Source organism: Delphinapterus leucas, chromosome 1 (genome assembly GCF_059928025.1).
Source record: "Delphinapterus leucas isolate spDelLeu-1000000601 "Yukka" chromosome 1, BTC_Dleu_Yukka2, whole genome shotgun sequence".
In the NCBI taxonomy this organism is placed as follows: Eukaryota; Metazoa; Chordata; class Mammalia; order Artiodactyla; family Monodontidae; genus Delphinapterus; species Delphinapterus leucas.
Window position 1 is genome coordinate 155,284,278 of NC_143129.1, and position 13,548 is coordinate 155,297,825.

At 47.2% G+C, this 13,548-nt stretch overlaps 1 protein-coding gene across 1 annotated transcript in view; it reads right to left on the bottom strand.

Moving 5' to 3' along the window:
• The window catches only part of CFAP57 (cilia and flagella associated protein 57), a 77,998-nt gene that overhangs the window by 28,095 nt on the left and 36,355 nt on the right, over positions 1-13,548 (bottom strand). Inside the window, exons 9-14 of the mRNA XM_089894796.1 lie at positions 12,932-13,144; positions 11,474-11,647; positions 8,616-8,777; positions 5,009-5,164; positions 3,433-3,526; positions 2,612-2,802 (exon numbers count right to left, since the gene is read on the bottom strand). Of these exons, the coding sequence (XP_089750922.1) occupies positions 2,612-2,802; positions 3,433-3,526; positions 5,009-5,164; positions 8,616-8,777; positions 11,474-11,647; positions 12,932-13,144 (990 nt within the window). The remainder of the gene's footprint in view (positions 1-2,611; positions 2,803-3,432; positions 3,527-5,008; positions 5,165-8,615; positions 8,778-11,473; positions 11,648-12,931; positions 13,145-13,548) is intronic.

The window sequence follows — 13,548 nt, forward strand, 5'->3', positions numbered from 1 at the left end:
CTCTCCCATTCTTCCTCCCGCTCTTGGTTCAGCTATCATTTCCCGTGTGAACACTGTACGTCCCCCATCACTTTACATTATATTGTAAATGCCTGTTTGACACGGAGGCTCCTTGACGGCAGGGCCACATCTCCACCCACTGCAGTGAACACCCAGCACATATCTGGTACATGTCGGTGCTGAATGAGGAAAAGCCTAGAGCCCAGATGCTGGGAAAACGAGCTCTGCCTGGTGGAGTTTGGGGAGTGACTGGGGCAGGGCTCCTCCTTGCTCACTGCTGCCCAAGGGTGGACATTTAGATCACGGTAGAGTCAATGTCTTTCTTCTCACACTGACCCTGGTATTCTCCCAGGCTGCACGTACCATCCCTGGACTGAGTGTTTTGGAGGTTGAGTGAGACAAGGTGGTTTTAAAACTGGGCTCAATGGCCTCCTGAGAAAGGCTTCTCTTTGCCCATCACGTCACCAGACCCTTGCTGGACAGAATCCTGGCCAGGGCGGCTCCGACTGCAGCCTAGAGGGGCCCGCAAGCCCCTGCTCTTGGTCTGGGAGATGTTGCTAAAAAGTAGAAGCAGCCCAGCCAGTAGTAAGATGGCACTTGGAAGGAATCTCCCTAGGAATGTTCTGAGTTGAAATCTTACTGACTCAAAAGAAGAAAAGCCTTGTCATCACTGTGGGAGGAAGGCTGGCCTCTCTCCCCTCTGCGAGGATCGATCCATTCACCCTAAAATCAGAGCCCAGCAAACCACGATGTTGCTGTGTAAGCCACATGGGCGAAAGGGGCCCGGGGGTCCTGAGAACACAGAGGAGGGATGCTTAGCCCTGTGGGAGGGAAGGGTTAGGGAGGAATCATCAAGGAGTTAGCTCTTGTCCTGAGTCCCTGAGGGGGCAAACAAGTGCCTAGATGAAGAGGCATCACCCTGAGCAGGGGCTCAGAGGTTGTGCAGGAAACTCCCAGAGGCTCCACATCACTGGACAGGGGCAGCTGGAAATGGGGCTGGGGAGGTGGGCAGGGCAGTGAAGGAACATTCCTCACACCGTGGAACTGGAAGCAGCTTGGGCTCAGGTGGGGGTGGAATCTCTTAGCTCCCCCTCTGCTATCGGAGCTCAGCCTCTGCCAGGTCTGCGGGACCTCCACTTTACTTCTCACCACCTATATATCCCCCACTGCCTGGTCACCCTCCCTGTTCACCGAAGACTTCTGGATGTCAACTCACCATCTTCCCTGCCATCACCAGGCTGGTTACAGAGGATCCTAGAACGTCTCCTGGTGCTTTGACCCTTATCTTCCCGCACCCACTCTCAGGTCCACCCCCTGGAATGGTGCCGCCTCTGAAGTCTTAAAATACAGGGCCTGCTCTCTGAGCACAGGTGACTTCTCTGTTGGATCCCAGGTGTGCCATCCCAGCTCTCAACCTCATCACGTCCCCTCGCCTGGTCGTGATTCCTCCACTGACTCTTGGTGCCTTACTGAACCTCTCTGGCCTGGACCCCGTGGCAGGTCACCAGCCAACATTTATTTTCACCACCAGAGAAGCCCCAGCTCTGGCTCAGGGCGGCTCCAGGCCTTCCTCTCTCACACACCTATTTGCTGAGCCCTGCTGTGGAAAAGCGCACAGCCTGGTGGGTGAACGCCGCCAGAATTCGCCTCTCAGACCTCAGCTGGGCCTTCAGCTACAGACCTGCCCGTCCCCTTCTTAGTCTCTCCCTTCCTCATTCCCTTCAAAAATCACTCCATACTTTCGTGACTCTCCTGCCCTCTCACTGTTAGCAACAACGTCTGTCAGAATTTCGTGCCAAAAAGGACACCATCTGGCCTCTCTCATTTTCCCTTCATCTTGGGAAACGAGATACTTTGGCAACCCAACTGCTTGAATATTCGATGACTTTGCCCTGCCTGTATGTTCTTAACCTCCTGCATTTCCCAGTCTCCTGGTTAATTCCAGCTTCCAAGCCTCCTGGATCTCGGTAGCTCCTGCCAGCCTTTCCAGACCTTGCAGGCCAGGGTGGGTGCTCTGTGTCTGCATTCCCCACTGTCCCGTCTACACCTTGATGAATATCAGCCTGTGTGACTGCCTTTCTTACCCACTGAGAACCTGGCCCCATGTTTCACTTCGCTTCACCACCCAGCACTCAGGCTGGTAAACCAATAAGACACAGTCTGTGTTTGTTGAGTCAGCGCAGGAATGATTTCACTGGCTTACAATGTCTTGCAAGACATAAGAAGTTACGAAGGGGTTTCAGGCAACCACCTTTCCCATGGTTCAGGTCCCTGTTCCTCTACAGTTCTAGAGGCTTCTTCTAGAAAGCTCTTCCCAGTGCTTAAGGCTCGAAGGTACAGTTAGGAGAGAACAATAGTTATGAACTTAGTCTATCCAAGGAACTTTAGTTTCAAAAGCTGAGCACCTCCCAGCTCAGGGAGTCCCTTGGCCGCCAGGGAAACAAACATATAAACAGCACAAAACAAGGCCAAACGAAACACACTTGGAAAGGAAGGTGGGGAAGGAAATGGAGGTCAAGTGAGGCTTCCCACAGCTCTCTGGGCTGTTCCCAGGCCAGGTCTGCAGGATGGCACCGTGACAGGGAGGCACAGCTCGGCTTCCTGCGAGTACCTCTTCCAGGAGGGTGGTTTTCTCCTGCAGTTTGGTCTCGTAAAACTCAGTCAGCTCCTCCAGGGCCTGGCTCTTGGTCTCATCGTTATCCCGAAGCTGTTTCTCATACTCTTCCTGCATCCTCTGGGACTTGAGCTGCAACTCCTGGTACTTCTCATATTCTAGAAGCAACTTTTGGTTGTTGCAACATTCTGGAGAGAAGCAAGGAAGGTTATTTCAGGAGGGACAGTAGCATCAGCCTCAGGGACACCCAGGGGAGCCTTGGGTGCTTTTCCAGCCTTGGGCCCCCTTCCAGCACCAGCTAGAGCTTCTGCCTCCACAGGCGAGATACAAATGCACACCTGTCTTCCTCACAGGCCCCCCACGCCATCGTCTTGTCTGGCAGCCCGATTTCCTCCCTTCACCGTCTAGGCAGAAAGGTTTCCAGGAAAGTGCAGAGGGGTATTTGGGGGTTCAGGGCCAAGAAGAATGCCCTGAGTGTGCAAAACGGGTACTAGTACCCCCATTTTATGGGATAGTAAACTGAGGCTTGGTGAGCTTAGGTGATTCCCTAGAGCACCCAGCAAGTCCAGGTGAATATGGGACCCAAGGCAGCCTATCAGGCTCCAAACCCACACTTTTCCTATCTCCTACTGGCATGCAGTAGGTGTTTAATTTGTGTTTAATCAATGAGTAAATACACAGGAGCAAAAACCATGGTGAGTTCCAGGGGATAAATGTAGGCTGTTTATAGACTGGGGCTTCTGCTGAATCTGGAGGACTCTCAGACTTTGCTCCCAGTCAACTGCCCTCTGCCCAGTGGCCTCCACTGATGGCCTCACCCAAGTCCTGCAGTTCCCGGCTCTGTTTTTCCAGGAGGTCTTCCATGCGTTCACGATGGAGTGCATCCTGCTTTTCTTTTTCTGCTCTTAAAACCTACGACACAGAGTAAAATGCTCTCATTTCTACACATCTGCTGAAAGCACCACCATGAGAAGCACCAATTGTACAAGTGAGAGCCTCCTTCACTCACAAACATTTCCCAAGCCCTTACTTTGCACCAAGCACTGTTCTACAATCAACATGCAAGCTATCACTTTTATTTGCATTATATTCTGCTCTGAAAGTTCTATGCTACCTCTATTTATATCCTTCTACGAAATGAATCTTGTCAATGATGAGTTCAGTTTTGGACATGCACCAAATGGATTTCTGGGTGGAAAAGGTAAGGATTGATTTGAATTCTATGTTGTCAGCACATTGCTCTCAAGGAAATCCTTGGCTATGTTAATGTATCAGCTTCTAAGAAAGTGTTTTCTTTAATGGAGCAGGAAAGCTCCTTGCAGGAAGGGGAGGTATCTAACTTTGTGCTCAGATTACAGAAGGCACCAATGTTTGTTGATTAAATGAATGAAATAATAAAATTAACTGCCAGGGTGTTTTTAGACCCATGGAGATAACATAAAAGAACAAATATCACTTGAGCAAAAAACTGGCTGTTCTGGTGAAGGGCCAGGCAGATTTGTACAGAACAGAGAAATCATTCTGGGAGAGTCCTGGACCATCTTTAACTACAGGAAGGCCATTTAGACTATATATTTTTTAAATTAATAATTATTTTATTTTTTGGCTGCGTTGGGTCTTCGTTGCTGCGCACGGGCTTTCTCTAGTTGCAACGAGCGGGGGTTACTCTTTGTGGTGCACGGGCTTCTCATTGTGGTGGCTTCTCTTTGTTGCAGAGCACGGGCTCTAGGCACACAGGCTTCAGTAGTTGTGGCATGCGGGCTCCGTAGCTGTGGCCTGCGGGCTCTAGAGCGCAGGCTCAGTAGTTGTGGTGCACAGACTTAGTTGCTCCGAGGCATGTGGGATCTTCCCGGACCAGGACTCAAACCCGTGTTCCCTGCATTGGCAGGCGGATTCTCAACCACTGCGCCACCAGGGAAGCCAATTTAGACTAATTTTATTTAACCTACTGACAATTCTGAGGTCAATATCCTGCTAGCTCTTCTCTTTCCATACTTTATTTTTCTTGTTACTTTTCATTTTGCTTTTAAATAAGTTTCTCTTGACCACAAAGGTAATATATTCTCATGGTGGAGAATTTGGAAATTATAGAAAAGCATAAAGAACCAAATTTAAACTATCCACAATCCCAACTTCCAGAGATAATCATACTGCTAGCTATTCTCTTAAAAATTGTTCTATGTGTATTTATTTTACATCATTAATAGCATTCACTATAGAGAGCTCTATATTCTGCTTTTTTTCCCCACTTAGCACTTTGTTGTAAGCATTTCTGATGTTATCAACTATGCTTTAAAATCGCACATTATCATACGTCTTATTGTTTGACCGTGTGCCAGTTGTCTTGAGTGAGCAGGAAATTTCTTGTTATTCACCGTTGTTGGTTCAACAGACCTGGTTTTTCATTTCCAAGGACTCCATTTCCTGGAGGAACTTGTCTGTTAGTTCCTTAACCTTCTCAGAATAGTTCATATCCTTTAGTCGAAGTTGATACTCATTCTCCATTTTTAATTCTTCCACACGAGTCTTCAGCTCCAACATAATCTGAACCTTTGGGAGAAGGACACAGAATCAACAACAATCACAGTGCGGGTGAATCAGACTATTTAAACCCGTGGCCTTGAGCTCTCTGAGACCTACAGCTCTGATCAGCCTCCAACGCATGTGTCATCTTTCTGCACAAGACACACAGACCAGACACTAGGAGAAATATGAGCTTCTTCCTCTACCCTCAAAACGTGTCATCAGTGAGCTCCACTGTGCAACAGGCAGTATGCTAATAATGCACATCTCCTTCAGCTATGCTCAGATGTCACCTCAGTGAGGTCTACACAGACCACAGGACTTAATCCTGCTTCCTTCCCCTTCCCATTCCCGGCACCTCTGACTCCCCCCACCCCCTTACTCTGCTCTACTTTTTATTATTCCCTTAAATCTTGGCACTTTTAAATGTTACTTATTATTTTAGGGTCTTTTGTTTTCATCCCCCACTAGAATTTAATCTCCAAGAAGGCTGAGATCTTTGTTGGTTTTGTATGCTGATATACCCCAAGTACTTAGAACGGTGCCGGACACAGAGTAGGCACTCGAAAAATATTTGTTGAATCATGATTCCTGACCCCATGGAACTTACAGTCTACTGAGACAGCCAAGGAGACTTAACATTACCAATTGTTATAAGTGCCCAAAGCCAGGGAGTGTGCACACAGGCTAGGGTAGAGAAGGACTGAAGGCAGATGCATTGGTTGGGGGGTCTGCATAGTTCAGGTGGGGGACGGTAAGGGCCTGACCAGAGGTGAGGAGCAGAGCAGAAGGGAAAGATTCCAGAGAAAGAGATTTTAGGGAACGTGGTGCCTGATGGGTTGTGGGGTGAAGTGAGAGGACTGTGGATGGAGACCGTCTCCCCGGCCCAGACAATTCCTTGAGGGTTGCATTGGCCTGTCTTGCTTCACTGCTTTATCCTGGGAGCCCAGCACAGGACCGGCACTAAACAAATATGTATCAGATGAATACATGGCCCTGGGAGCCCGCCGCGGATGAGTGGGACACATTTTGGTGGGAATGACCTGGTTCTGACAGGTTGCATTGGAGGCACCTGCTCATTGCCCTTCTCCATCCTTCTCCACATTGCTGCTACAGAGCAGTCTCTTCAGACACAAATCTACTGAGTCATCCCCTAACTTAGATCATCAGTGGGGCCTTAGGAAGCATTTCCAAAGTCTAAAACATGGTGTAAAAGGCCCCTCACTATCTCTCTGTTTCACCTCCAATGCTTCTCTCCGGCACCCCCTCTACTCTCCAGCCCCAGCAGCTAGGAGCATCCTCCCCAGAGCATCCCCCCTCATCCGTTTGCACACACTCATTCCTCGGGGTGGAAGGTCCTTTGCAACTTGTTCTGGAGGCTCCATTCAAGGCTCACTTCCCCTGGCGCCAGCTGGCCTGGGTCAGGGTCCCTTCCCTGTGTTCCCACAGCACAGTTCCTTCATAACACTCATTACACACTTGGTTCCCTTTTAAAATTTTACCTATACTTCTTCCCATGATATAAGCTCCAGGACCATCTATGTCTTTCATTTCTGTAATCCCAGACCTAGTACAGTGTCTGGTACATAGCACATCTTTCTGCAAATACTAGTTAGGTGCATGAATAAATGAATGACTGAATGAGTGGGTAAATCACGATAGTTACATAGAATGTCATAGAATGTAAAGAAAAAGAGAGAGCTGGGAATTCTGGGCAATGTGGCTTTTAAGGCCAGTTGAAGGAAGAGCCAGGAAGGGAGCTGGGGAGGAACAGTCCGAGAGGCACACAGGCAATGATGTGGTGTGGTCTCCTGGAGCCCAAGAGAGAAGGGAATTTCAAGAAGTGAGCGGAACATACACTAGTCACTTCCAGCTTGGCAGCCGTGCTGTCAGGCCTAGCTGGGGGCTGGGGGCTGAGGTCAGGAGTCAGCCCAGACACCTCAGGCTTTTGGTGCAGCCTGGTGTCTCCTATTTGGTGTCTTCCCCTCTCCTTGGGGAAGAAGAGAGAAAATAGAGAAGAAGGAAGAGGAGGAGACACATTTGCCTGCAGGAGGTCAGACTCCTAACTCTCACAGCCTCTCCCTCAGCCTTTCCTCCCACTTCCCTTTCCTGCAGAAAGTTCCAGGGAGCTCTAGGAGGGCTCTCCAGCAATCGCCAGGGGCCTATCATCCTGCTCTGGGGCCATTGTGGTCCTGTTGGCTTCGCTTGTCTCTGCCCCACACTTGGAGTTTTTTTTGTTTTGTTTTGTTTTGTTTGGTGGTACGCGGGCCTCTCACTGTTGTGGCCTCTCCCGTTGCGGAGCACAGGCTCCGGACGCGCAGGCTCAGCGGCCATGGCTCACGGGCCCAGCCACTCCGCGGCATGTGGGATCTTCCCGGACCGGGGCACGAACCCGTGTCCCCTGCATCGGCAGGCGGACCCTCAACCACTGCGCCACCAGGGAAACCCCTCTGTCCTTCACTTGACTGTGAGTTTCCTGATCACAGGGCCCATCCTGTCTTCTCCCACATGCATCCACAGTGACCAGCAAACAGTAGGTACTCAATGAATGCACTTTAAACTCTGGATGAACAGCAGTGAGCTCGCAGCTGTGCACCCTCTGTGAGCCCCGTGAGGTTACCACCCAGTCGGTTTCTCCCTCGGGGAGCACAGCACTCAGAGCGCTCAAGACACATCTTAACGGACTGTTAGCTGCATCAACAGGAGGGAAGGTGCTCTGAGGTCACGATTAGGAGAGTGCGCTCCAGATGAAGTCTGGATTGGAACTCTGGGCCTACACCTAATTAGCTCAGAGACTTTGGACACGTCACCCAACCTCTCCAAAACCATTTTTTGAAACGTGGGGAAAACAACAGTATCTTCTCCATAGAGATATTGGGAGATTTAAATGAGAAAATACTTATAAAGTAATTATCACAGTGTCTGCTTCGTGGCTAACCTAAAAAAAAGTTGGTGATTGGTTGTTATTACTGTTATTGTTTTATTATTGAGAGGAGTGGGTTTCAGGACTGTTTTATAAATAACTTTGTTTTCTTTTTAAAGAAGTTTCCAGATACCAGCAGTTATTAAGTTTCACAGATACAACTGGAATATACAAGTTTGTCACTTTAATTTTGTAAATATTTATTGGAAATATTTATGTAAATATTTATTTATGCCTTGCACGAGCTGGAAACTGCTGGTCATACAAGCGAATTATATGTCGTGGTTCCTGCCCTCAAAGAGTAGGAGAGGAAAGATAGGTCATAGGCTAGAAGTAGAGCTCAGTGTAAGTCAAGACGATCACGTGGCAGAAGGACAGGTGGGGTGGGGAGGACACAGAATGCAGTGGTGGTGGTGTGGGCGAGCATGTACAGGGAGCTGTGGGAGTCTGTGCTGGGCACAGGGGAAGCCGGGCTACAGAAGGGCTCTATGCCCTTCTTTGGATGCAGCCTGGTACGGAATTTCCATGTCCCTCTTCACTAGATCCAATTCTTACCTTCTCTTCCATGTCCGTCTTGGTAACCAGCACCTCTTCAGCAAAGCCCACCTCCCTCTCTCGCTTGATTCCCGGACCATCCTTATCAAAGACCTTCCAGGTGAACAGGCAGCCATCCTCGGCGACGCTCAGCAGGAACTGGTCATCAAAGGTGAGCGACATCTGAGGAGACAGAGCATGGACAGGAGGCTTTCACAGGCCGTGGAGAGCAGGACTGAGCCAGCTGTTGTGCAAGCCCTCCCTCCATGCCAGCCTGGGTACAGCCTCCTGGGGAGGAAGACTCTATCTCAGAAAAGACATGAGACAAGAACCCTCACGGGCTTCTGGGAATGAATAAAAGAATAAGACTATGTATATGTTCTCTGTGGATTTGGAATCTTTAGAGTCAATTATTATGTACACTATATAAGAACTCTCAAAACTCAGCAGTAAAAGAACCCGATAATCCAACTAGAAAGTGGGCAAAAGACACAGAGACATTTCACTGGAGAAGTTATACAAATGGAAAATAAGCACATGAAAAGATGTTCAACATTATTAGCCATTAGGGAAATGTGAATTAAGACTATGATGAGATGTCACTATACACCTATTAGAACAGCTAAAATAAAAAATAGTGATAATACCAAATGCTGGCAATGATGCAGAGAAACTGGATCTCTCATGCATTGCTGGTAGGAATGGAAAACAGCTTGGTAGTTTCTTAAAAAACGAAATAAACACACTTGTAATATATGATCCAGCAATAGTATTCCTGGGCATTTACCCCAGAGAAATGAAAACATGTCAACATAAAAGCCAGTACATAATTGTTCATAGCAGTTTTATTTGTAATAGCCCAAAACTGGGGGAAAAAAAAATCAAATATCCCACAAGAGGTAGATGGTTAAACAAATCACGGTACATCCTTACCATGGAATTCTACTCAGCAAAAATGGAATAAAGTATTGATACATGAAATAACTTGCATGGAGCTCAAGGGTATTATGCTGAGTGAAAAAAGCTCCTCTCGGGGTTTCCCTGGTGGCGCAGTGGTTGACAGTCCGCCTGCCGATGCAGGGCACACGGGTTCGTGCCCCAGTCCGGGAAGATCCCACATGCTGTGGAGCGGCTGGGCCCGTGAGCCATGGCCGCTGAGCCTGCACGTCAGGAGCCTGTGCTCCGCAACGGGAGAGGCCACAGCAGTGAGAGGCCCGCGTACCGCAAAAAAAAAAAAAAAAAAAAGCTCCTCTCAAATGGTCACATACTGTATGATTATTTATATAAAATTCTCAAGATGTCAAAATTATAGAAATGGAAAGCAAATTAGTGGTTGCTGAGGACTAGGTATGGTGTTGGGTGACTATGAAGGGTAGCACGAGGGAGCTGCTGTGGCGCAGGAATAGTTCTGTGTCTTGCGTGCAGTGGTGGCTATACACATTTATGCATCTATGTGAAAAAATGATACAGAACCCCACACATAATGTACCAGTGTCAGTTACATTAGATGTAACTATTTGGGGAAATTGGGTGAAGGGCACACAGGACCTTGATGCTATCTTTCAGATTTCCTATGAATCTATAATTACTTCAAAATAAAAAGTGAAAAGTAAAGAATCAACTATGGAAACTGTCCTCTCACAATCACCAATATGTGTCAAGAACCTTAAAAATGGCAATGCTCTTTCCATCAGGATTCGCTCTTTGCCTAGGCATTTAGCCTTAGAAAATAATCAGAGATGCTCAGAGAAATCTATAGGCTAGGATATTCATGAGTTCATGATAATTTAAATGCCCAGTTGTAAGAGAAGAGTTAAATAAGTTACGTTCCATCATTGTGATAGGATATTTGAATAGCTACTAAAATCATGCTTTTGAGGAACATTTAATCATACAAAAAATGCTTACAAGAGCATAAATTTAAAAAAAGCAGCCTACAAGAGCATACGTACAGTATGGTCTTAATTTATTTAAAGCATATGCACAAAAAAGTAGAAGAAAATGCATCACTATATTAATGATAATGCTATTATGAGGATTTTTATTCCTAAAATAAACATGTATTGCTTTTATAATCAGAAAAGTAAACATCTTATCCACAAAACTTAGTAGCTCTGAAGCAAAAGGGGGGAATATGTGATAGTAATTTACTTTGGACCCAAGACTCATGCTCAGTATAGGAATGTTCCAGTTTATAATGAAAAAGCCTTTCCTAGTAAAGATGGTGTCTGCAGGCAAGCCGGTATAGAGTTTGGGACATAATTAAAAACCTCAGGTGTTGGTATTGTTCAGTTGGGGATAAGAGAGGCGAGGAGGGAGAGAAAACATATCTTCCCAGTGCCTGTTCTTCAGGAGCCCATGTGTACATAGACACTGCTTTTTTACAAGGGGGAATGGAAGGACAATTTACAAATGTGTGCTCATGCTATGACCCCCAGGGACGGGTGGGGGCTCATCTCCTGGGCCATGGCTCCTTTTAGTCCAGAGTGACTCTGTGGAGGGCGAGGAGACCTGTGAGCCTTTAGTAGCCAACACTCGGCAGCTGGGACACGAGGGCCCTGGCTGTGGCCAGGGGGCCTATAACATCTCTCGCATGGCCCATAATTATGCGAAATATTATGATGAACAACCTTGTACCTCAATCTTTAGGTGCATCTCTGATTACCTCCTAGAACAAATTCCTGGGAGTAGTTTAAACAAAGAGTATTAAGAGCCAATAAATGTTTATTGAACATTTGGCTGGAGGAATAAATAAAGGGAGAGAAAAGATGCTGGGAGTTTGAAGGGATAAAGGTGGTATGTGGAGGGCAGGACCAGGTGGATCTATTTATTGAGAGCTGGATCTGGGACTGGGCCCTAGGGGAGACGGTTGCCCTCACCTTGGTGATAGGACCGCAATGGGCCTGGTACTCGTTGAATTCTTTCTGCAGAGGCAGCGGGTACTTCATCGCACGAATGGTTCCCACCGAGGTGCCCACGAACATCATGTGTCCGGAATGGGAGATGACGACGGCTGTGTAGGTGACATCAAATGCTGACATCTCTCGAAGGACCTGGAACACAGCCAGCTCTGTTCAGGGTGAGGGGCTGAGCCGTGTACCCACTGTCCCCATGTCATTCTCCTCCTTGCTTCTAATAGCAACATTAGGGCAAGTTCTGGATTTAAAAATGTGCTTTTTCCATTTGTTTTAGCATCTGGCATACCGGCCAGCACATAAGGGGCACAAACTAAATATTTCTTGGCTGCTTGACCGATGAGTAAGCAGCTCTAGGAGTTAGGAATAATACTAAAAAAGGGAAACCTTCATAAAGCATGTGCCAAGCAGTGTTCTATGGCTTTTACAGGTTGTAACTCATCCAATCCTCACAAAAACCCTTTAAAGATGGTGAAACAGTCACAGAGATACTAGGTAAGTTGCCTCAAATCAACCACCTCCTAGGTAGCAGTCAGGCTCCCAGGACTATGCTCTTGACTGCTATTCTACCATGTATCTCAAACTAAGAATGGGATGTGGATCATCAATTTATTTAGCAAACATTTATTAATGTCCATTATATACACAAAAAACTATTCTATCAGGGAATTCATTCATTACTTTGCTCTTTAATTCACTCATCAACCCACCCACCCATCTAGTCACGAAATATTTACTGAATGTGTGCTGTGGGCCATGCATTGTGCCAGCTAGTAGGGATACCAAGAGGTGTGAACCATGGCCCTGCCCTAAAGGAGCTTTGTCCTGGTGCAGCACTGTGGAAGCCACCACAGAGTCAGGACCAAGCTACTTGGGGGCACACTGGAGAGACACCCTACTCTCAGCTGGGCTTGTGGAGAAGGACACAGCCACATTTGCAGGAAGTGTCTTTGCTGAGCTCTTCTCTTCTCCCTCAACTATCTGGAGCCAACATGCTAATTCTAAAATTTCAGAGTGGTTTGGGGATTTCCAAACAAATATGGTAGCAAGCTTAGGTGATAGCAATAACTAGAGTTCTGTTTTTACCCCACGAAAGCATGTGCAGATCAAGGGTTAGAGCACAGTTTAGAGATGCTGCTGACCTCCATCCCTGGAGGGTAGGAGAGAAGTTACAGACAGCAAGCAAAGTAGAAATGGAAAAGGGCCCCACAATGTAACCCAGTCAGTTGGACGCTGGGCAGGAAATGCCAGGAGTAACAATTACTGAGCTGACCCTATAGGAATGAGAAGCCAGGTGTTATCCCATGAAGAAGGGACGCTGTTCTCACAGGCCCCCTTTCCATCCCTTTCTGCTGTAAACACAGGAGGCTGTCTTCTGCAAATCAGGGCAGCAGCCCAGAGGAGGGACAGGGGCAGACTTACTGAAGAATCTGCGATCTCCTTGAGAGTCTGGTCTGAACCAACAGCAAAGATGATTTTGCCATCAGGGGAGATGGCAACACAGTTGTAACTGCAGGACTTGAGCACACATTCTGTCTCTCTCTTTCCTGTGGACAGATTCCATTCATATACAGCACCATCTGTGCCACAAGAAATCAGTTTGCTGTCATCTGTATTCCATGCAACTGAACGAATCTATGGGGGATGAAGACATACCCAATTAGGAGTGTGCACACACACACGCCTTTCACGGAAAGAGGATAACTTCTTTCTTTTTTTAAATTATTATTTTTAACATCTTTATTGGAGTATAATTGCTTTACAATGATGTGTTAGTTTCTGCTTTATAACAAAGTGAATCAGTTATACATATACATATGTTCCCATATCTCTTCCCTCTTGCATCTCCCTCCCTCCCACCCTCCCTATCCCACCTCTCCAGGCGGTCACAAAGCACCGAGCTGATCTCCCTGTGCTATGCATCTGCTTCCCACTAGCTATCTACCCTACGTTTGGTAGTGTATATATGTCCATGCCTCTCTCTCGCTTTGTCAAAGCTTACCCTTCCCCCTCCCTATATCCTCAAGTCCATTCTCTAG